This window comes from Pelodiscus sinensis, chromosome 1 (assembly GCF_052426305.1).
Source record: "Pelodiscus sinensis isolate ZL-2025 chromosome 1, ASM5242630v1, whole genome shotgun sequence".
In the NCBI taxonomy this organism is placed as follows: Eukaryota; Metazoa; Chordata; order Testudines; family Trionychidae; genus Pelodiscus; species Pelodiscus sinensis.
In genome coordinates, this window is record NC_143052.1 from 349428505 (window position 1) to 349451277 (window position 22773).

Genomic DNA, 22773 nt, shown 5'->3' on the forward strand with positions numbered 1-22773 from the left:
CACTTATGAATTTTGGTACATGGTTGCAGGCTGGTTCCGGACCTCCCGGAAGGGGTGGAGCCTCGGGCAGAAGGGATGGGGCTGGGGGCTACAGAGAGAGACAAAGAGAGTGTGTGAAGGTGAAAAAGAGGCACTTTGTGTGTGAGAGACAGGCTTTGTGACATTGATTGAGTGTGTGTGGCAGTGTGTATGTGACCGTGACTGTGTGCATGGCACAGAGACAGTGCTGCACCGACTGGATGTGTGTGTGACACAGAGAGTGTGTGTGCTGGCTGCTGCTGGGTAAGTTTCTGAGAGAAGCCACCTTCTGTCTCTTTAAGGGAAATCTGTCCTGCTCTGTTGTCTTCCTCCTCCTGCTCTGCCCTCCTCTGAGTCACCTACAAGTTGGGGGGAGGGGCAGCTGAACACACATGGCTGGCTGTAATTATGCACCTCTGCTAATCAGCTGGGTGGGTCCGAGAGAAATGCTTGGCAGGCCAGATCTGGCCCCCTGGGCCTGAGCTTGCCCATCCCTGTTTTAGATCCATGGGAGTCCATCCATGAACTCTGATATGCTCATGTCGGTCACAAATATGAATTAAGATCACATTTTAGCCCCTTTCGGCCAGAAGGATCAAACAGTTCTGTAAGAACTATGGGGCTAGTCATCAGATGGGATGGGCACCCCACAATTCTCACAGGCTACAGTACACACAAGGAGGCGTCATGTGGCACCCTAAAGACTAGCACATTTATTTGGGCATCAGCTTGCAAGGGCTGGAACCCACGAAAGCTGATACCCAGATCAATCTGTTAGGGTATGTCTACACTAGCCCCCTAGTTCTAACTAGGGAGGCTAATGTAGGCATTCGAAGTTGCAAATGAAGCCCAGGATTTAAATATCCTGGGCTTCATTTGCATCTTCCTGGGCGCCGCCATTTTTAAATGTCCCTTAGTCCGAACTCTGTGCCCGCGGCTACACGTGGCACGGAGTAGGTTGTTCGAATTAGGATCTCTAATTTGAACTACTGTTACTCCTCGTGGAGCAGGGGCAGGGCTGAGTGCAGAAGGGGCGGGGCTATGAAAAGTGATCAGGGATATTAACATACAAGCAAGTGTCATGCTTCATAGGGAGCTAGTGAGTCTGCTGTGAAAAGTGGCACCTTCAGGTTTGTTAATGTCACTTTTCTCAGCAAGCCCCAGGAGCTATTAGACTCTGGCTGAGAGGGCTGAAGGAGGATGCACCAGCAGGGTTCCCTGTATGCCGAGCACTTGGGCAGCTGCCCAGGAGAGATTCAAATGCCACCCAGCTGATTAGCAGAGCACCCACAGCCAGAAGCATAGGTTTCTATTAGTGGTGCACATCAACACATGCCTTGGTGCACAGAACAAAATTTATTCTGCATATGGGTGGAAACCATTAGAGGCAACACTGGGCACCAGGGGCCCCGAAGCAATGGTAAGATGGATGCAGGACCTGGGGAGGCAGTGGGGGCCCAGGGCAATGCGGGTGATAGAGGTAAGTCCAGAAAGGCAGTGGGTTCCAGGGCAGGGTTCCTATGCAGGTGTGCACCAAAAATTTCAGTCCCACCCACCCCCTCAGCAGAGCCATGCAGCTGTGGCCTCAGCTGCTTGCAGGGGTGGGGCTGTGTGGTGGGTTACTGCCCACCCCAGAAGCAGCTGAGCAGCCAGCAAGTGGCTTGGGTGGGAGCTGCTGGAGCCTGGGCTGTGGAACTAAAAATAGCACCACGGCCCTGGCTCCAGCCCCGGAACACAGGGCAGCTGCCTGCTGTGCTGCCCCGCCCAAGAGGTGCAGGTGTCAGGGTGACAGAAGGGAAGAGAAGGGGCAAGGGGAGAACTAAGGGGAAGGTGGAGGTAAGGAGAGGAAGAGGCTTGGGCAGTGCGGGGATGAGAAGGTGTCAGTGGGCGTGGGAGAGGACAGGGTGATGCTGGGAGAGGGGAGGAGCAATGGGGATGAGAGGAAGGAAGAGGAAAGGGGAGGAGTGGGTGCTGGGAGAAGAGGGGTTGAAAGGAGGGATGAGTATAAGGAAGGCAGGAGCTGGAGCAAGTCGTGTGTGAGGGCACAGAGGGACATGAGAGAAGCTAGGGCAGAGGGTAGTGAGGGGGTGGGCACCTGGAAGGAAGAGAGCAAGGAGGGAGGGCAGTGAGGGAAGGGGGAGGCACCAGGAGGGTGCAGAGGTAAGAGAAGGTGCAGGTGCCAGGGGCATTGTGGGGGTGAAGCGGAAGTGCAGTCATGAGAAGTGCAGTGGAAGGGTGGGACGGGCACCAGAGGGCTGAGGAGAGAGGCAGGGCAGGTGGGTAGAGGGAGGTGTTAGGAGAAGGGAGAGGCAGGGGAGCTAGAGGAAGGGTGGGCACAGGGGGGAGGGGAAGGGCGGGTGCAGGGATCAGAGAGGATGGGGGTGGTGGTGACGGACTGGGCCAGGTCTGGGCACCGCTGAGGACATCCGCTCAGGGCGAATTGCTCAAAACCAGGGCTGCTTACAGCCCCAGACTGGAGACCTTTCCCAAATAGGCCACAAACCAGTCCCACCGAGTGCGTCAGCTGCCCATCCGGCCAGCAGGAAGCCTCATGAGCAAAACACATCACACACCACCAGCTCTCCCTGTGCCACAACCAGCCCCGGGCCTACACACAGGTGAGGGGTTATAGAACCCGATCTCGCCTACCCCGAACGGGTCCTCCTGGTCCCAAAAAACCAGCCACAGATTCCCAATCAATTTACACTTTAGATCTTACCCACAAGAGCACACTAGGCAAATCCTTTAGAATCTAAAATCTGAAGGTTTATGAAAGAAAGAAAGAAAGAAAGAAAGAAAGAAAGAAAGAAAGAAAGAAAGAAAGAAAGAAAGAAAGAAAAGGTGGCGAGTAAGGTTATTAAGTAGAATACATTACATGCACCAATCCCTGCACTGATTTTTCTTGATGCTGGCCCCCATTAGAGATGTTATAAACCACTCTCTGAAAAGTCTCTGGTGTACATCCTATGTCAGGATGGGTCAGCAATCCTTCCCAGCTCTCTGACCCTCGCAAGGCTGCATCTGGGGTCAGTAGCAAGATTGAAGACCAGATGGAGTCTGCCTCATGGCACTTTTATATCTCTGGGGGCTCCCAAACTGGAGCTGGTCACATGACAGCATGATTCACATGTCAGCAGCCATGAGATACGGACTGGTTTGCATGTTTCCAATCGCATTCCTCAGGTGTGAATTGAAAGCCATTGTCCTTACAGCCATGCTAATTAGCATAGTCATTGACTGAACAATCCTTCTTTATAACAGGCAGTCCAGGCCCGCTGCTCTGTCTCAGGCAGAGAACATTCACAGTACAAGCACAGAGTCCATAGTCATGACTCCACATACGGACATCACACGAGAACATGAGCAGCACACATAGAATCAGTAGAACATAAGCTTTCATTTGACACCTCACATGGCCCTGTTGTACAGACTTTGGGGCAAACCTCCTCCCCCCCCCCCCCTCGTGGTACAGCAGTGATCTGTCTGCTCATGATAAAATCCGATAATGTGACAGGGGGCATGTCTTAGAAGGGCTGAGGGGAGTGAGAAGGGCAGGAGCCAGGATAGCCGAGGAGGATGAGGGGTGGGGGGCTGCTGGCACCAGGGGAGCAGATGGGGTGAGGGGAGGGGAGGAGACATGGCAGCAGAGGGGAAAAGGGAGGGGTTTATAACTTAGGTGCCGCTGTGGCACAAGCACACACAACCTCAATACTGGTGCATGAAACAAAACTCACCCCGCTCATGGATGGAAAATCTTAGAGGGAACACTGGTCCAGGACAAGGGGGGAGGGAGTTGAAGATAGGGCTGTGGGAGGTGACGGGGGTTGAGGGATGGGTACTGAGCCCCACTGTGATGTGGCCTGTGGCCAGATCCCAAAGCTGAGGACAGGAACTGTGTGGCTGGAGCCAGGGACTGGAGGCTACCACCATGCGAAGAGAGCTGTAGGACAGGACCACAGGCCAATGCTTATTGCAGCATGGCCAGAGCCCGGAGATGGGTGCTGGAGCCCACGGTTAGTGGCTGGCGCCAGGAGTTAGCACTTGCTGCCACGTGGTCAGAGCCCGGAGCTGGGTGCTGGAGCCCATGGTTAGTGGCTGGCGCCAGGAGTTAGCACTCGCTGCTGCATGGTCAGAGCCTGGAGCTGGGTGCTGGAGCCCACGGTTAGTGGCTGGCGCCAGGAGTTAGCACTTGCTGCCACGTGGTCAGAGCCCGGAGCTGGGTGCTGGAGCCCATGGTTAGTGGCTGGCGCCAGGAGTTAGCACTCGCTGCTGCATAGTCAGAGCCCGGAGCTGGGTGCTGGAGCCCACGGTTAGTGGCTGGAGCCAGGAGTCAGCACTCGCTGCTGCATGACCAGGGCAGCTATACAGGTGGGGCTGGGGATCAGCATCAGGGCTGGGGGCCACATGGCTGGAGCTCTGGGATTGCATCTGTTATGTGGCTAGGGCAGGGGATCCACATGAGGGGCTGAGGCTGGGCGGCTGGAACCAAGGCCAGAGGGGTTAGCCCTGCAACTGTAGGCCAGGGCTGAATGGCCAGAGCTGGGGGTGTTTGTGTCAGTAGCTGTTGCCTCCACCACCCAGTTCCTGAAGTGCTGATGCTGGAGCCGGCCACCCAACCCCCCTCCCCTCAACCTGGGTCGAGAACTCCCCTTCCTCCGGCAGCGCCGGGCCCCCCCATGCAGGGCGGTGCATCCAGGAGCAGCGAGGAGGGAGGAGGAGGGGCCAATGCTTTGCCAGCTCCCCATCCCCACCCAGGATGCTTGTGCAGGCGCAGAAAAGCTCCCGGGGGCAGCACTGGAGAGATGTTGCTTCTGAAAGCCTTGGCCAGGCCAGCGAATGGGAACGCAGGAGCAGAACCTGTCCCTGGTGCAGGCTTCCTCGAACGCCATGAGCTCTATTGTCCCCGGGCCCGTGTGCTGAGCGGGTTGTTGTGACGGGCGGTTCCTGCCTTGGCCTTTCGCACTGCTCTGCTGATGAGCCACGGCCAGCACCTCCGGGGCCGGGGATCACCCAGGACAACAGCAGGTGGCACCACAACCCCAGCTGAGTTGCTTGCGTGCTTTATTGAAGCCTCTGGTGGGCCAACAATGGAGGCACTGACCAATTTTCCAACTCCTCAGCCTGGCACCAGGCTGGGAGCATCACCCCTGAATTACGCCATTCGCCAGCCTTTGTGAATGGAGCTGAGATTCCCTAACGCTTCAGTCCAAAGCAGGCTGGGGAAGGGAAAACATAACAGGGGTTTATTAACTACAGAACGATGGATTTTAAGTGATTTCAGGTGTAGCAAGGAGTGTGCAGGGGGAACACTACTGAGCATCTACACTCAGGCTACGCCTAGACTGAATCTCTCTGTTGACAGAGGGATGCAAATCAAGCACTTTGAAAGTGCAAATGAAGCCAGGATTTAAATATCCCGTGCTTCATTTGCATAAACATGGCCGCTGCTTTTTTTGGAAACAAAGCTTTTTCGAAAAAAAAAAAGAGGCAGTCTAGACACGGATCTGTCAAAAAATAAACCCTTTTTCGAAAGATCCTGTATTCCTCAAAAAATGGGGTTTACAGGATCTGTCGAAAAAGGGTTTATTTTTCGACAGATCCACGTCTAGTCTGCTGGTTTTTTTCAAAAAAGTTCCTTTTGAAAAAAAGTGGCAGCCATGTTTATGCAAATGAAGCACGGGATATTTAAATCCTGGCTTCATTTGCACTTTCGATGTGCCTAATCTACATCTCTCTGTCGACAGAGAGGTGTAGTCTAGACACCACCCCAGAGCAAACGGTTTAGAGATACGGCTGCCACAGTTCAAGTTTGGGGGTCCTGCACTTATAAGGTACTTCAAACCGTACCCCAAGAGAATGTCTTTTTCACCACGCTGGCTAACAAGAAGTAATAATACTGCCGTTCTCCTTTATCACCACCAGCGGCACTCCTGATAGGGCTGAATGGTTATGAAATCCAGTCTTATCCAATAAAAGGTTCTTCCAGTCACATGCCTTGGTCAACATATATCTCAGGTCTTACCCAAAATCACAACCTTGCTGGTCCTTTAGCATCTATCATCGAAAAGTTTATTTATGAAAAAAAAGAAAGGGTGAGAGTTAAAGTTGTTAACAGAATGAAATCCATACATCAATTGCAACGTTCTTAGGTCTGGCTTGGAGCACTGATGAACTAAACTGCTGGATGAATTGTGTGAGGCAGGAAGGCTGAAAACCCAGAGGTTCAGCTGAAGGAGATGGTGAAGCCTAGAGGTTCTCCTTACAGGAAATGCAAGAGCCCCTTGGGGTCTGGCACACTGAAGGGGTGCCTTCTGGAGACAGTTCCAAAGTTGGGGGTGTCCTGCAGATCCAGGACACTTGTTATAGCTCAATATTTCAGACATTTACAGAGTCAACAGTAGAGTTTCTCCTGTCAACCTCCAGCGGTGTAGAGCCGATGGTTAACTCGACCTAAAGTAAGCTGACTCCAGCTCTGTTATGCATGTAGCTGTAGTTGTGTACCTTAGGTTGACTTTCTGCGGCAGTGTAGACATAGTAAAGAAATGAGATAAAAAATTGACCTGAGTGTGAAAGTGCAAATGTTGTTTCTCCTGCAAACATGACTTGTTCAGATGCAGGAGAATAATAGCGTTTGGACCTGTTCTTCAGTGTTACTTGTATTACACCAGTTTTCACCATCTCAGGGCAAGCCTTCACTCACCACGCCGGAGCTCGCTCTTCTGGTGTTTGATTTAGCAGGTCTGGTTAAGTCCGTAAATCGACTGCTGAGAACAGCTCCAGCTGGTGCTTGTACTCCTGCAGTCGTGAAGAGTAAGGGAAGTCAACGGTAGGGTTTGCTCCCATTGGCCTTCCTCTGCGAAGGCGACACCAAGCTCAGCTTAAGGTAAGCCAACCTCAGCTATGAATTTTACATAGCAGGAGCTGCATATCTTAAGCCGATCTTCTAGGCCTAGTGTAGACCTGGCCTAAGGCTCTGCGTTTTAAGGATATCAGAGTATCTTTCATCTCTACTCTACAGAGTGACTTGACAAACGTACAGCGACAAGTTTCTCCACCTAAAGGGGGGGGCCGATAGAACAGCGAGGATTTACAAGCATGCCCCATGGAAAGCATCTCAGGAGCAAATGGGAGTGCTGAAGCACACTAGGGAATAAGATACAAGCGTTCCTAATTTGCAGGCATTTGGAAAAATCCTCAACTTGGCCATACGGCGCTGGAGAATGTATGTCCCCATTCTCACACACAGTATCTAAAGGTCACAGACCTGAAAGAGTCTTTCAGTCAGATGTGAGATCATGCTGTATTTATGGTTTTTTGGCAGCATTAAGTATTATTTATGAGGAGACTGGGGGTTCTGGATTCCACCAGCCCCCACCTGCCATGCCAAACTCAAAGGGACGTAGTGTATTGGCGTCAGCTCCAGAACTGAGGCCGTACGCGATGCTTAGGGTCAGGCCGAAATCCTGCTGAGTTTAATGCCTGTTCCTGGGACTGGAGGCTCTCTTAGGCCTTCCTGCACTTCCTCAGGCTTCTGGTGGGATCTGCTGTGTCTGAGTGGCTTCTGCAGGATCCTAAGGGGAGGGCAGGGGAGAAGGTTGGCTCAGCCAGACTCAATGCTTGTTCCCCTGCAGGTGCCACTCTAGCAGTGGTTGTGGGATGAAAGAGAAACTCTAGCTCCAGCTGTGATCTACATCAGATTTGCTTGGGGGCACAAGGAGTGTGTTGAATTGTCCTGCTTGCCAAGTGACGTCCTGGATTAGCTAGGTGAGCAATTGACTGCTGCTGCTGCATTTGCATGACTATGCACTGGCTGAAAAGTCCCAACCACGAGGAGTTCTTTGGAACAACCTCGCAAACCTTTGTCGGATCTGCTTGGTTTTCACCCCATACACGATTGGGTTGAGCACCGGGGGCACCATCAAGTGGACATTGGCCATTACGACGTGGACGCTGGAACCATGGGTGTTCCCGAACCTGTGCACCATGGATAGGCCAATGAAGGGCACGTAGAACAGGAAGACTGCGCAGACATGGGAGAGGCAAGTGCTCAGCGCCTTGAGCCGGGCCTCCTGGCTCAGCCTCAAGGCGGCCCGGAGAATGAAGACGTACGACAGGGAGATCAGCAGGGAGTCCAGCCCGACGGCAGAGATAATAACGATCAAGCCATAGATGATGTTGACCTTTATGTCGGCACAGGCCAGCTTCATCACGTCCTGGTGCAAGCAGTAGGAATGGGAGAGGACTCGGGACCTGCAGAAGGGCAGTCCTTTAATAAAAATGGGCAAGGGGGCCATCAAAGCAGCGCCTCTCATTACCGCCGCCAGCCCGATCTTGGCTATGCGGGGGCTGGTGAGAATGGCAGCGTGCCGCAGGGGGCAGCAGATGGCCACGTAGCGGTCGAAAGCCATGGCCAGCAGGATGGTGGACTCCATGCCCGAGAGAGAGTGGATGCAGAACATCTGGACCAGGCAGGCATCGAACTCAATGGCAGTGGAGTTGAACCAGAGGAGGTCCATCATTCTGGGCATGGTGGAGGTGGAGATCAGGATATCGATGGCGGCCAGCATGCAGAGGAAAAGGTACATGGGCTCATGGAGGCTTTGTTCGGCTCGGATGATGTAAATAATGGTGCCATTCCCCAGCACAGTGAACAGGTACAAAGCGCCAAGAAGGAAAGCCAGCCAGAAATGAGATGCCTCCAGCCCTGGGATCCCAATCAAGATGAAGGCGGACGTGCCGGCACTGCTGTTGGTGGAAGCTGACATGGGTGGGGTGTGAGTCTATTGTCCAGCTGCCTCTACAGAAGCCTGGAAGCAAAACAATGATCATTACCAGTATCCCAGCAAGTCCCTTTCTCATCTCACTGCTGCTACTGGCCTCGCTCTGTTCGGCTGGTCTGAGTGTAATCACAGCCTGTCCCACAGAGCTGCCTGAGGCTGCAAAGTCTGCAAATATAGCCTGGCTGTCAGCACTCATAGAATCATAGAATCACAGAACGTTAGAACTGGAAGGGACCTCGAGAGGTCATCGAGTCCAGTCCCCTGCGCCCATGGCAGGACCCAGTACTGTCTAGATCATCCCTGGCACACATTTATCTAACTTGCTCTTAAATATCTGCAGCAATGGAGATTCCGCAACCCCCCTAGGAAACTTATTCTAGTGTTTCACCACCCTGAGAGTTAGGAACTTTTTCCTAATGTCCAACCTAAAACTCCCTTGCTGAGGTTTAAGCCCATTGCTTCTTGTCCTATCCTCAGAGGCTAAGGAGAACAAGTTTTCTCCCTCCTCCTTATGACACCCTTTTAGATACCTGAAAACTGCTATCATGTCCCCTCTCAGTCTTCTCCTTTCCAAACTAAACAAGCCCAATTCTTTCAGTCTTCCTTCACAGGTCATGTTCTCTAGACCTTTAATCATTCTTATTGCTCTTCTGTGGACCTTCTCCAATTTCTCCACATTCTTCTTGAAATGTGGTACCCAGAACTGGACACAATACTCCAATTGAGGCCTAATCAATGCAGAGTAGAGCGGAAGAATGACTTCTCGTGTTTTGCTCATAACACACCTGTTAATGCATCCCAGAATCATGTTTGCTTTTTTTGCTACAGTGTCACACTGTTGACTCATATTTAGCTTGTGGTCCAGTATGACCCCTAGATCCCTTTCTGCCATACTCCTTCCTAGACAGTCGCTTCCCATTCTATATGTGTAAAATGGATTGTTTCTTCCTAAGCGGAGTACTTTGCATTTGTCATGATTAAATTTCACCCTATTTACCTCAGACCATTTCTCTAGTTTGCCCAGATCTTTTTGAATTATGACCCTATCCTCCAAGGCAGTTGCAACCCCTCCCAACTTTGGAATCCCTGGGGGGCACAATGATCCCCACAGTACATGCCAAGGGCTGCAACTTAAACATGTTTGCATAATTATGCAAATACATATGCAAATATATGCAAATAGCTTCTTTCACGCTATGTCCCGGGACTCCCACCACCTTCTCCCTGGGGGCTAGAAATGCCAACACCCTTTACTCATCTGTTCTAGCCAGCCCGTCCACTTGCATCTTTCAATGCTCACCCTGCCTGGGAGATGCCTCGCCATTGTGGAGCGTGTTCCCAGTGGAAGCCAAGTTCAAAGGATTCCACTCATGGGCCATGTTGAGTAGCCCTTGTGGCTGAACTAGAGAATATTATTGAATGAGGTACCCACTCAAATATCATTTCAGCTAGGGATGATCTGGATGGTGCTTGGCCCTGCCTTGAAGGCAGGGGACTGGACTCAATGACCTCTAGAGGTCCCTTCTCGTTCTCACGTTTTATGATTGCCCAGCCAAATTCAATAAATATGGTTTAAAATAATGAGATTTAAATACACTAATGTGCAGTTTGCTTTCATGTGGCTTTGCTGCCTGAGCCTTTGGGATCACCTGCTTCGTGTTTTCTAACTTTTCGGCAATTCAGAGAGAGAACAAAACCCTAGGAAAATGCTGAGATTCCCACATGGGCTCTGAATCCCAGACGTTGGGAATTTCAGAAAGAGAGGAAATAGTGTGAGACTCCCCATAAAATCCCCAGGGCTGCTGGGCCTCACTCAAGTGGGGCATCCACACATGAAGGTGCTGAGAGCTGGTTAGGAGACATTTCTGGGCACACGGTCCATCAGCGGCAGACACGCTGTTTCCCTCTGCACAGCACTCCCAACCTGCCGATTGTGAGCAACAGGGTTCCGCCCTAGACAGCTGAACATCATGGTGACGGGCGCACGGGGTCACTGGTTCCTGAGCCATGGCTCAGTGGGTCCCTTCCGCTGTTCAAGCATGTGACATGCACCGGCCGGTCATGCAAGCCCACGCATGTAGCTTAATAGAAACGGGCTTGACCCTAGCTCAGCTCCAAAGGCCTGCTGCTAGCTCTGCATTGGACCCAAGCGGCCCCCTCCCTCACATCCCGCTACCCCTGCTCTTGGCGATGCTGGAGATTGGATGCAGGGTGGGAGGTCCGTCTCCAGCGCCAGAGTAGCTCTCACTGCTCATGGCTCGGTTCAGCCAGGCAATACTTTCCAGACCTTTCGCTCTCTGGAAGCACCGTCTGATACCTCCTCTAACTGCTGAGCTGCAGGAGGGGCCCAGAGCTCCCTCACCAGAGTGCTGTGGTCATGAAAGGCCTTGTCAGCCAGGGGGGTTGGGAAGAAAAGACCTGAGCTAAATAGGATGAAATTCAATAAGGACAAATGCAAAGGACTCCACCGAGGATGGAACAATTTGCTTTCCACACGCAGAATGGGAAGAGACTGTCTAGGAAGGAGCACTGCAGAAATGGATCAAGGGTCATAGACTACGTCTACACTGAAGGCTTCTTGTGCAAAAACTTCTTGGGCAAGAGAGCGTCCAGACTGCAGCCAACAGAAACCTCCCCCGAATGCATCCCCCATTTTCCACCTACCAGACTGGCCAGGGGGGGTCCTCAGGGTTCCTGCTCTGGGGTGGTGGGAGTAGAGGCTTGCCCTGTATGGAGGGAAGGGTTTTCGAAGGGCTGTAGCCCTGTGCCCTGGAAGGTGCTACCTCACATGATAGGCTGTGCATGGTCCTCGTAGATCTGAAGATTATTGTATGTGGCTCCGAGGGGCAGTATGTTTGGCCACGGTCACTCTCCAATGACTAACACAGCCAGGTCGTTCTCCTCGCTGGCTGTTTCCAACATACTGTGGGCTGTAGAAAGAGAGGTGCTGGGAGTAGAAGTCAGGAGGTGGTCTTACTTGGGTGTATGGCATTGGTAAGGTGAATGCTGCAACCCAGCATCCAGATCTGGTGCCCAGACTGAAAAGATGGAGAGGGAGCAGAAAAGAGCCACAAAAATGCCTGAAGGGCTGGAGAAAATGCCTGACTGGGAGAAACTCGAAGAGCTGAACTTGCTTCGCTCACCCATTGGGTTGCAGTGTTCATAGGGACAAAATGCTGGCTACTAACTGGCTCTTTGGTCTATCAGGGAACGTCATAACACGAACCAATGGCTGGAAATCAAAGCCAGACACATTACATGTGGAAATGAGGTGCACCTTTTTAACAGCGAGGATGTTTAGCCAGTGGAACAAACTCCCAAGGGAAGTGGTGGATTCTCCTAATATCTCCAAACCAAGACTGGAGGCCTTCCTGGAGGAGATGTGTTAGAGCAGGGAACCTTTTTTGGGTCGGGGGTGACTGAACCACAGAAAAATCAGTCAGGGGCCACACACAAGTGATGTGGCCCCCAAACGAGAAGGAGAAAGACACTCTCCATATTCTCCTCCCATACCAGAGCCTAGGGGGGCTCAGTCTAGTAGATTTTGTGTGCTCCAGTCCTACCGTGGGGCAGTGGTGGGGCTGGAGCACCAGCGTGAGCTCCCCAATGCTGGGTGGGACCCGGACCTCAAGGGCCTGATCCTGGCAAGCCAGGGGCCACATCTGGCCCCCAGGCCTGAGGTTCCCCACTCCTGCATTAGAGGAACACATTAGCAGTTAGTCAAACACAAGACATTGGGTTGAATGCAGGCGTAACGTGGGGAAATCCATCAGCCTGTGCTATTCAGGACATGGGATTACATGACTTAATGGTCCCTTCTGGCCTGAAAAGCTATGGTCTGGAGCAGATTGTTATCTTGGATGCCACCGGAAGAAGTTGCACCCCTGAATGCTGATGGCCACCCAACAAGAACATACATTGGCCAAGCACAAATTCCTAATGGCAAAATCAATACATGGATGATCAGTCCTTACACACACCTACCAATCCTAATAGGTACTCCCCACATCTCAGTTCCCTCAAGAAGGCTATGTCTAGACTGCAAGCCTCTTTCGAAAGAGGCTCTTTCGAAAGATACTTTCGAAAGAGCCTCTTTCGAAAGAGAGCGTCTAGACTGCAGGCGGAACTTTCGAAAGAGCAAGCCGCTTTTTCGAAAGAAAGCACCCAGTGAGTCTGGATGCTCTCTTTCGAAGAAGCCCTATTTACATTCAAGAACGCCTTCTTTCGAAAGAAGCACTTTCGAAAGAAGGCGTTCTTCCTCGTGAAATGAGGTTTACCGCCATCGAAAGAAAAGCCGCGTTCTTTCGATTTAATTTCGAAAGAACGGGGCTGCAGTCTAGACGCAGGTGAAGTTTTTTCGGAAAAAGGCTACTTTTCCCGAAAAAAACCCTGAGTCTGGACACAGCCGAAAACAGCCTCTGAACATCTTCTTTTGGCTCTTCGGCAAGTCTCCTGTCCTCATCCCTTTAATCCCACCTACACTAGGAGATCAGTCCTGCTGACAAACCCCACTTCCTACTGTAGCCAAGGGGAGGGAAGGGTGTTTAGCTTGTCCCAGAATGCTCATGTTATGGGAGATGGGTAATTTCCTAAATGGAACATGAGCAGAGGTGGTAGAGTACGGCTCACAAAAGCAATCAAGCTCCCGTGGAGGTCATTTCAGCCTGCATTGTCCGAACTCACCAGGATCTGCAGGAACTGCCGCCGAGAATTCTCATTGCTTCCTCAGATAGGGAAATTCAGTGGGGGCTGCAAACAGCCTTGTGTTGCTATCTGGCAGTCTCACTGCACTGGCTTATTTATCAGCCTTCTGAACGCCCCCTCCAGGGGATGGCGCGGTCTGCTGGGAATTCCATTCGGAGGCCGTGAATTTTGCAGATAAACAGGCTTTGCCTCCATGCCCCTCCCTCGCGTACCGAGATCCACGGCATGGGAGTGACGGTGCTTAACACTGATAGGGCACCTGTCATCCGGAAGGATCCTAGCATCCATTCCTGACTGATTGAAGGTGCATGTAGGATTTATGTCTTTTATCACCGATATGCGGCCGCTTTTTGGGACAGAACTCCCTACCTCTTTTTTTAATAGCCAATGTCAACACAATAGTTCTGGGCAAGACGTCAAGAGGATGCTGTGTCTTCCTCCTTTTGATTAACAGTTTTTATTGAACAAAGAGGTAAAAGAGAAATGAAATAGGGGGAACGAAATAGGCCTGGGGTAGTTGCCCCTTTTGCTCCTCCCCCGCCCTATTGGCAGGCCCGGTCCTGTTCACATAAAGAGTACCATGTATGTGTACATGATTAGAAAGCTGTTTTCACCGGATCGTAATGTTCAACTCCATTCTAACCTCTTATGCCAGGCCTATTCTGTAGGATCCAAGCTCCTTCTGGCAGTTCACAAGCTAATGTGACTAACATCTGTCGTTTAGGGTGCATTTGTAATCACCACCAGGCAGATTTGAACCTGGGATCTCTGGAGGTGAGTCTAGGAGCTTTTACTGCTTGAGCTATAAAAACCAGCTGGCTTTCAGCTTAGGCTGTGGAGCTCACTCGTTCTTATTTCTCCCTGTAAGTGGTCTCAGAGCCGCTACATGGGACAGTAAACCTCACTAGCAGGCTATGTCTACACTCGTGGCTTCTTGCGTGAGTAATATGCAAATGAGGCTACGTGTGGAATATCGCTGAGCCTCATTTGCATCCCTAATGAGCCACCATTTTTTTCAGAAGAGGCTCTTGCGCAAGAAGGAGCGTTTACACTGCCCCTTCTTGCGCAAGAAAAACCCTCTTGCGTAATGCCGTTCTTCCTGAAAGGTAATAGGTATTACCTTCTTGCGCAAGAGCCTCTTCTGAAAAAAATGGTGGCTCATTAGGTATGCAAATTAGGCTTGGTGATATTCCATGCTTAGCCTCATTTGCATATTACTCGTGCAAGAAGCCGCAAGTGTAGACATAGCCTAGCGGTATGTCTACACTGCACAGTTATTTCGGAATAAGCTATTCCGGAATAGTTCTGCCTAAATAGCTTATTTTGAATTAGCACATCTACACTGCAGAGAAGCCTCAAAATTAATCTGAGGCAGGCTTCCGTAATGTAGACGTGCTATTTCGATTTAGAGCCCCAGGAGGAATAACTTAGAATGGCCCTGGGGAGAGGCTATTTTGAAATAACAGAATTGGAGCGTCTACACACGTCTTATTTTGAAACAGCTATTTTGGAACAGGAATTATTCTTAGTAGAATGAGGTGTACAGAAATCTGAATAAGCCGTCCATTCTTTCAAAATAACAGAATTGCTGTGTAGCCGCTTGCATAGTTATTTCGGAATAACAGTCGTTATTCCAAAATAGCTTTCTGTGTAGACACCCTGAGGTGCATCTGAAACCACCACCAGGTGGATTGGAACCTGGGACCTCAGTCTTGGAGCTTTTACAGCTTGCACTATAAAGCCACTTAGCACTCAGCTTAAGCTGTAGAGCTCACTCATTCTTATCTTAGCCTAGCTTAGTCAAGGCATTCGTGATGGGTGACCTCAAAACAACTCTCTCTCTTGCCTAAATAAGCTTTGCTCGTGCAGTATCTGTAGGCACATGTGTGTGTAGACAGACAGTACTAACTGGACAGGGCAGCCAATAGACATGGGCACTGTGTATGGAAGTAGTTCTGGGCTCCAGGAAGGCCTTAGGCAGAGGGGCGGATCTTAGGGCTAGCCTCCTCCAGCCAGCTCTTCAGCGCCACCTCAGGCTCTGGCAACGATTTAAAGGGCGCAGGGCTTTAGCCTGTCCCGCCCAGAAGTCTCCAGCCCTTTTAAACCACCAGCCCAGGGGCAGCTGCCCCTTTTGCTCCTCCCCCACCCTATCGGCAGGCCTGGTCCTGTACATATAAAGAGTGCCATCTAGTGGTAAATAAGAATAGAGTGTTGCTCATGAGGAGGATAAATAAAGTTGTTGTTGTTACCCAGCTGTGTCAGCCAGGGGTGGCCCTAGACTAGTTGCCAGCAATTGATGCCCTAGGCGAACCATGCAATCGGTGCCCCCCCCAAACCCTTCAATGATATTGCGCCACCATTTGGCGCCCCATTTAAATCGGTGCCCAAGGCGACCGCCTAGTTCGCCTGTATGGACGGGCCGCCCCTGGTGTGAGCAAGTTTTCAGGGGCATAAGAGGGGTCTGGCTTCTATTGACTTCAGTGGATGTTGGGGGAGTCCCTTTGATTGGCCTCTCTTCAGGGCAGCGATTGCACATTGTGACGGACCGGGTTGTGTCTGGGCACAGCTGAGGGCGTCCGCTCAGGGTGAATTACTCGAATCCGGGGCTCCTTACAGCCCCCCGACTGGTGACCTCTCCACACAGGCCACAAACCAGTCCCACAGAGCGCTTCAGCCGCCTGCCTGAAGCCTCCCGAGCAAAACCCCTCCGACACCCCAGCAATAACCGTGCCCAAGATGGCCCCAGACCTCATACACAGGTGGGGGGGTCCTAGCACCCAATCCCACCTCCCCCGAACAAGTTCTGTCCGGTTCCAGGAAACCAGCCACAGATCTCTGGTCAATTTATCCTTTGGACCTTACCCACAAATCACGCTGGGCCAATCCTTTAGAATCTAACAACTAAAGGTTTATTAACACAAGAAAGAAAAGCCTGAGAGTAAGGTTATTAAAGTACAGTACGTTACATGCACCAAATCTCCCAGTTCTCGATGCAGGCTCTAGCAGAGATGTTGCAGCTGTTGGTTTAAAAGTTCTTATTGCACATCCTAAGATCAGGATGGGTCCACAGGTCTTTCGGGCCCTTCAATCCCTGCAATGCTGCCTCTGGGATGAAGTGCTGAGCTGAAGACAAAATGGCATCGACCACATGGCCTCTTTATACCCCCTTCCTGGCCTCTTCTGGTCTCAGCCGGTCACCTGGTCCTCAGCCTCTCTCTGCTGGCAGCTCTTAGGTGTCCGCCCTCATGCTTTAGGTGAGTCCTTGGCCCATCAAGTGCCATTGTTCCACAGGGCTTCGCTAATCAGCCTGTCCATAGCAATGCTCAACCACATTCGGAGAAATATTCAGCTTCCACACAGATTACAGATTCCTATCTACACACACAGACATTATACACTCACATAAATAGCGTACACAGGATCAGCAAACAACAAGCTCCCATTCAATACCCCACATGGCCCCCTGCTATATCATTGTTGGGGCCAGCACCCCCACCTATGGGTGCAGCCATAATCCGGCTGCTTCCCTCAAATTCCAGTAACGTGACACACATGAACTTATATGCACATATTCCATTGCGCCAGAGGAGCCGAGCTGTTGACTGTGGTCCTCATCCTAGACCAAGGGGCAATCTCTGGAGTACAGATTCGTAGATTCCAAGATGAAAAGGGACCACAGTGACATTCTAGCACATGCCAGACAGCTGTCTCCAAATAAGTCCTAGTGGAAAAACATCCAATCTCATTTAAAAATGGTCAGTGATGGAGAATCTCTCTCTCCCTTCATGAATTGTTCCAAGGGTGAATTACTTTTACTGTCAACGCTGTATGCCTTATGTATATATCTGCATTTGTTTAGCTTCCATTTCCAGCCTTGGATAATGTTAGACCTCTGTCTGCTAGATGGAACCACCCATTATTAAATATTTGTTCCCTGTGCAGACCCTTCCAGGCTATGATCAAGTTACCCTTTAACCTTCTTTCTGTTAAGCTAACTTGATTGGGTTCTTTGAGTCTATCACTCTAAGGCAGGTTTTCTAACCTGTTAATCATGCTCATGACACTTCTCTGAGCCCTCTCCAATTTATTCACATCTTTCTAGGACTGTGAGTACCAGAGCTAAACACAGAATTCCAGCAGAAGTTGCACCTGAGTCAAACTCAAAGGTGAAAGACCCTCTCTACTCCTACTTGAGAGGCTCCTGTTTATGCATCCCTGGGCCGACCATTCAAAGCCTTGAAGATAAAGATCATGATCTTGAACTTGATGCGATTTTCTGAGGAAAGGCAGTGAAGTGAGGGGGTGACAACTCCTCTGCCTTGTGCATGTGTTCACTACTTCCTACTTATCTGTAGACAGAGTCTGATTTTCTTGAAGGAGTTCGTTCTTTGAAACTATTTGCCGTCGACCCCCTAACAATGACTTTTGGGCTATAGCTTGTGCATGAGCAGTTTGTTCTAGCGTGTTGGAGATGAGGAACCTGAGCTGTTTTGATAGGCTACCTGGGTCACATGACATGTGTCTGGTCTTTGAAGGTGTGTCTAGACTACAGGGTTTTGTCGACAAAAGTGGACTTTTGTCGACAAAACTATACCTGTGTCTACACTGCCGCCGAGTTCTGTCAACATAACCTTGACAGAACTCGGCAGTTTTGTCAACGGCGGTAAATCTCATTCTACGAGGAATAACACCTTTTGTTGACAGAGTTCTGTTGACAGAAGGTGTTATTGCATTTACACTGTCCTTTGTATCTACGCTTTCATGTCGAAAAAGCAACTTACTTTGTCGACAGAACTGGATGTAGTCTAGACGCTCTTTGTCGACAGAAGCTTTGTTGACAGTATCTTTTGACAAAGCCTCTGTCGACAAAATCCTGTAGTCTAGACGTACCCTGACTGGAGAAACACAACTGTCCTTTGTGTGATTTTATACACCTATCCAGTGGCTTCCCATGAATATTCAGCCACATTTGCTTCTCAGGATATAGCTAGACTGTGAGACTCTATTGGAAAAAGATACGGAAAATGTGCTTCACATGTTGTATATCTTTTTCTAATTCTTTTGTCAGAAGAGGCTTTTCCAATATTTGGTCTATTTAGACTAGGCCAAATTTTGGAAAAACCTCCTCTTTTGAAAGCCCCCTTCTTCCTCGTAGAATGAGGAATACAGGGGCTTCCGAAAGAGAGCTTTTGCTCTCCCGGAAAAAAAAAAAAAAAGGAAGAGCAAACATGTCCCCTGGATGCTGCAGAGTTTTTCTGGGGATACCAGAAATCCCCCGCAGTCTAGCCATACCCAAAGTCACTGTTTCTGCACATGTTCCCGCCAAAAAACTTGTTTGTGTGAGCAGGATTGGAAAGAATGCTTCCCTTACAGCTGGAAAGGGGGCATGGGGGAAGGAAGAGATCCTGGGTTTGTCTATGTAAATAGAGTCTGCTCCTACTTTGCTTAGATTTGCTAGATACTCAGCTGAGGGAGTGGTGTTTTGCTTATTGTAATCAGCTTAATTTGTGACCCAGCACCATCACCTGCACCATCCCTGCACTTACTACTGCTTGTATTAAGTGTGGGGGTAGTGAACTATGGTTACCAATGTTTGCAATGGTTATGAGAATACAGAAAAGCAAGACTGTGCTAAATCTGGCCCAAAGGAAGGGGCTCACAGTTAGCAGAAAGAATCTTGCTAAGCAGGAACTCGACTCTCAGAGCTGCCTGAGAGTAAGGAAGATACGGACAGGCATTCTGGTTAGGAGATGATATTCCCTGCATGGATTGGTTTGACCCCCTTCTGTGTTCCAAGTATACACCTAAATGGGCTTCATTAGGAACCTCTTTCTTATGTGAGTTGTGGGAGAGCTGTGTTTCTTCCACCCTGTTTGCTAAGAGTTAAAAGCCCTGGGCGCTGAAATCACTTGAGACGGATGTCACAGTTGAGTGGCAGATGGCAGCAGGGGGTGACTGACAGCCAGTGGGTGGTAATAGAGTGAGTGGTCCTGGCGGCAGAGACCAGCAAGCAGGCGAATGGCGAGTGACCCGCAGAATGTGTAAGATGTCTCCTTACGCACACCCACCCCCAGGATGAGAGAGGAACTCTGCAGATGCCTCTCTGTAAAAGGGTTTTCCAAGGAGGAGAGAGAATAATGCTTCTCCTTGGCCTCTGAGTACAGGACAAGAAGCAATGGGCTTAAACTGCAGCAAGGGAGGTTTAGGTTGGACATTAGGAAAAACTTCCTCACTGTCAAGGTGGTGAAACACTGGAATAAATTGCCTAGGGGGGATGTGGAATCTCCATCACTGGAGATATTTAAGAGCAGGTTGGACAGACACCTGTCAGGGATGGTCTACAGCAGGGCTACTCAACTTTGGAAGCTCTGGGGGCCACAGTGATACTCACAGCACATACCGAGGGCTGCAACTTAAGTGTGGTTGTGTATACATGCAAATACCTTTTTTCACACTGACAGGCATGAACACAGAGCACTTCCCACAATGCCCCGGTGCCCCCGGCATCTCCTCCCTGAGGACTAGAAATGCCGACACCCTGTACCCATCTTTTCCAGCCAGCCCGTCCGCTTGTGTCTTTCAATGCTCACCCCGCCTGGGAGATGCCTCGCCGTTGTGGAGCATTTTTCCCAGTGGAGTCCATGTTCAAAGGATCCCACTTGCGGGCTGCGTGTTGAGTAACCCTGGTCTAGATGGTGTTTGGTCCTGCCATGAGGGCAGGGGACTGGACTCGATGACCTCGCGAGGTCCCTTCCAGTCCTAGTGTTCTGTGATTCTATCAACTCCGGGTCTGCCCTGACCAAGGGCAGTGACCGAGAAGGGTTGGGTATGGCCAGGGGACATTTACATTGCTGAACTTAAGAACCTGAGAGGAACAGCACATTGCCCCAACGTACTCGGGGTGGGACTTTGGCTCCTGGTTTCTGTGTGTGAGCCCTGTTTGTGGTGCTTGTCCTAAATGAATTTCCCTGCTTGTATTAAAAGTTTCTTTTCTACTTTCAGACTCCACACTTGCGAGCAGGGAAGCGTTGCCTCTCAAGGGCACCCTAGGGCAATGTGTGAGTTTCCCAGGTTACTGGGTGAGGGCTCAAGCTGGTTCTGTGCTGGATGAATAGAGAGAAACCCCTAGAGATTGAACCTGGTGTTGGCTGCTGCTTGGCTCTGCCTGGCAGAAGGTTTACATTTGCTAAAATAATATTGGAAAGTGAAAGCCGAAGAGTCATGAACATGGAGAATTCATTTTCAAATCCACGTGAATATCAGCAGATAACTTTTTCAGGGTTCATCTCGCTCAGCTACTGGATCTCAGGGCATGGAAAGTCCATGAGCCATCCAGAAGGTCCCATAAAGCGGAGCTTCTCACACTTTTTTTGGCCCACGGCCCGCTTTGCCAAACGCAAACCTTTCCATGGACCACTAGCCAACCACTCAGGATGACAAAATGGGTGTAGGAGGAGGTGAGGGGGCGAGGTCTGGGGGTGAGGTGAGGTGCAGGAGAGGCGTGGAGATGGAGGTGGGGTCTGGCTGGGAGGGAAGGTGCAGGTGGGGGTCTGGCTGGGAGGGGTGTGTGTGAGGATGGTAGTGGGGTCTGGGCATGAGGGGGATGGGGTGCCCTTACCTGGCTCCACACCCCTTGCTGCTCCCAGGTGCCACCCCACACTGCTCCCATTGGCCACGATTCCAGCCAATGAGAGCAGTAGGGAAATCCTCTGGATGAGCAGTTTCCTGTGCTGCTATCCCCTCCCCCCTCTGCCCACACAGCAGGAAGCTGGTGGTGTCACTTCAACCTCACGGAGGAGGGAGACGGGGCTGGAGTAGGGGTATGGGGCTAAGCTCCAAGCCCAAGGCCCACCTGCAAGACAGTCATGGCCCACTTGTGGTCCGCAGACCACACTTTGCGATCCACCGCCATACAATGACCTCTCTACCCCGGTTTCCGCATTGGTTCCCATCACCCTAGTGTTGGCTCTTGTTTCAGCATGTGGGTGTGTGTGCTCAGGTTAGGTTCCTTCTTTGTTATTTGTGCTGTAGCAGTGCCTGGGAGCCCCACAATGGCCTAGCACCCTGTTGTGTTAGGTGCTGTACAAACACAGAACAAAAGGACAGTCCCTAATCCGCAGGCCTCACCATCGAAGCATCCGACAGAGGAGACAGGTAGATGCTGAAGAGAAGAGGATGCAAATTACTGAGTTGCTCCTTCAGTGTCTGTCTTAAATGATCAATTCATAGATCCCAAGGCCAGAAGAACCATGTCGTCTGACCTCCCGCCCAGCACAGGCCCTGCCAGAGCAGACCTTCTAGAATGAAACCCCCAGTCTTGATATTAAAATGGTCAACGATGGACAATCCACCTCAGGATCCGTCTGCGTATCTGTTTGGTCCTCACTCCATAGACAATGGGATTCAGTAGGGGTGGCACCAAGAGATAGATGTCCCCCATGATAGCGTGAACCACCCGAGGGAGGTCTTTCCCAAACCTGTGCACCACGGACAGCCCAATGAGCGGCACGTAGAAAGCCAGAACCACACAGAGATGGGCCACGCAGGTGCTGAAAGCCTTGGCCCGCTCCCGCCTGGAGGACAGACGCAAGACAGCCTTGATGATCAGGAAGTAGGAGAAGGCAATGAGCAGCGAGTCGAGCCCCATCACCACGACGATCGCAGTCAAGCCGTAGATGACGTTGACGGTGGTGCTGACGCAGGCCAGGTTCATGACGTCCTGGTGCACACAGTAAGCGTGCGAGAGGACGTTGGAGCCGCAGAACATCAGGCGAAGGATGAGCAAGGGCAACGGGAGGAAGAACAGTACCCCCCTGACCACGGCGGCCAGGCATATCTTGGCCGTCACCGGATTGGTGAGGACGGCAGCATGCCGCAGAGGGTGGCAGATGGCCATGTACCGATCCAAGGCCATGGCCAGCAGGACGGTGGACTCGGCCGCAGACAGGGAGTGGATGAAAAACATCTGGAGCAGGCAGGTGCCAAAGCTGATTTCCCTTGAGTCCAACCAAAGGAGCAGGAGCAGCCGGGGCATGGTTGAGGTGGACAACAGCAGGTCGATGGCAGCCAGCATGCAGAGGAAGAAATACATGGGGGCATGGAGGCTCGGCTCTGTCCTTACAATGAAGACCACTGCGCTGTTGCCGACAACACCCAGGAGGTACGCAGCGCACAGAGGGAATGCCAACCAGAAACGGGCAGCTTCCGGCCCCAGTGTGCTGGCCAGGATGAAAGTGGAAGGGCGGAAGCTGGTGTGGTTGGGAGAGGACAT

At 51.1% G+C, this 22773-nt stretch overlaps 2 protein-coding genes across 2 annotated transcripts; both read right to left on the minus strand.

Annotated features, from left to right (window-relative positions):
* Positions 1 to 7817: 7817 nt before the first annotated feature.
* Positions 7818 to 8783, minus strand: LOC102460600 (olfactory receptor 51E1-like). Its single transcript, XM_006126565.3, has one exon. The coding sequence runs from the start codon at positions 8781 to 8783 to the stop codon at positions 7818 to 7820; it is 966 nt and encodes a 321-aa protein (XP_006126627.1).
* A 13051-nt stretch (positions 8784 to 21834) lies between these two features.
* On the minus strand, positions 21835 to 22773 carry LOC102460833 (olfactory receptor 51E2-like). The gene has a single exon (XM_006126566.3). It carries the CDS (start codon positions 22771 to 22773, stop codon positions 21835 to 21837), a length of 939 nt encoding a protein of 312 aa, XP_006126628.2.

Excerpts from the sequence above, each read along its gene's own strand:
- LOC102460600 (XM_006126565.3), bottom strand. The coding sequence starts at position 8,783 with ATGTCAGCTTCCACCAACAGCAGTGCCGGCACGTCCGCCTTCATCTTG.
- LOC102460833 (XM_006126566.3), bottom strand. The coding sequence starts at position 22,773 with ATGTCCTCTCCCAACCACACCAGCTTCCGCCCTTCCACTTTCATCCTG.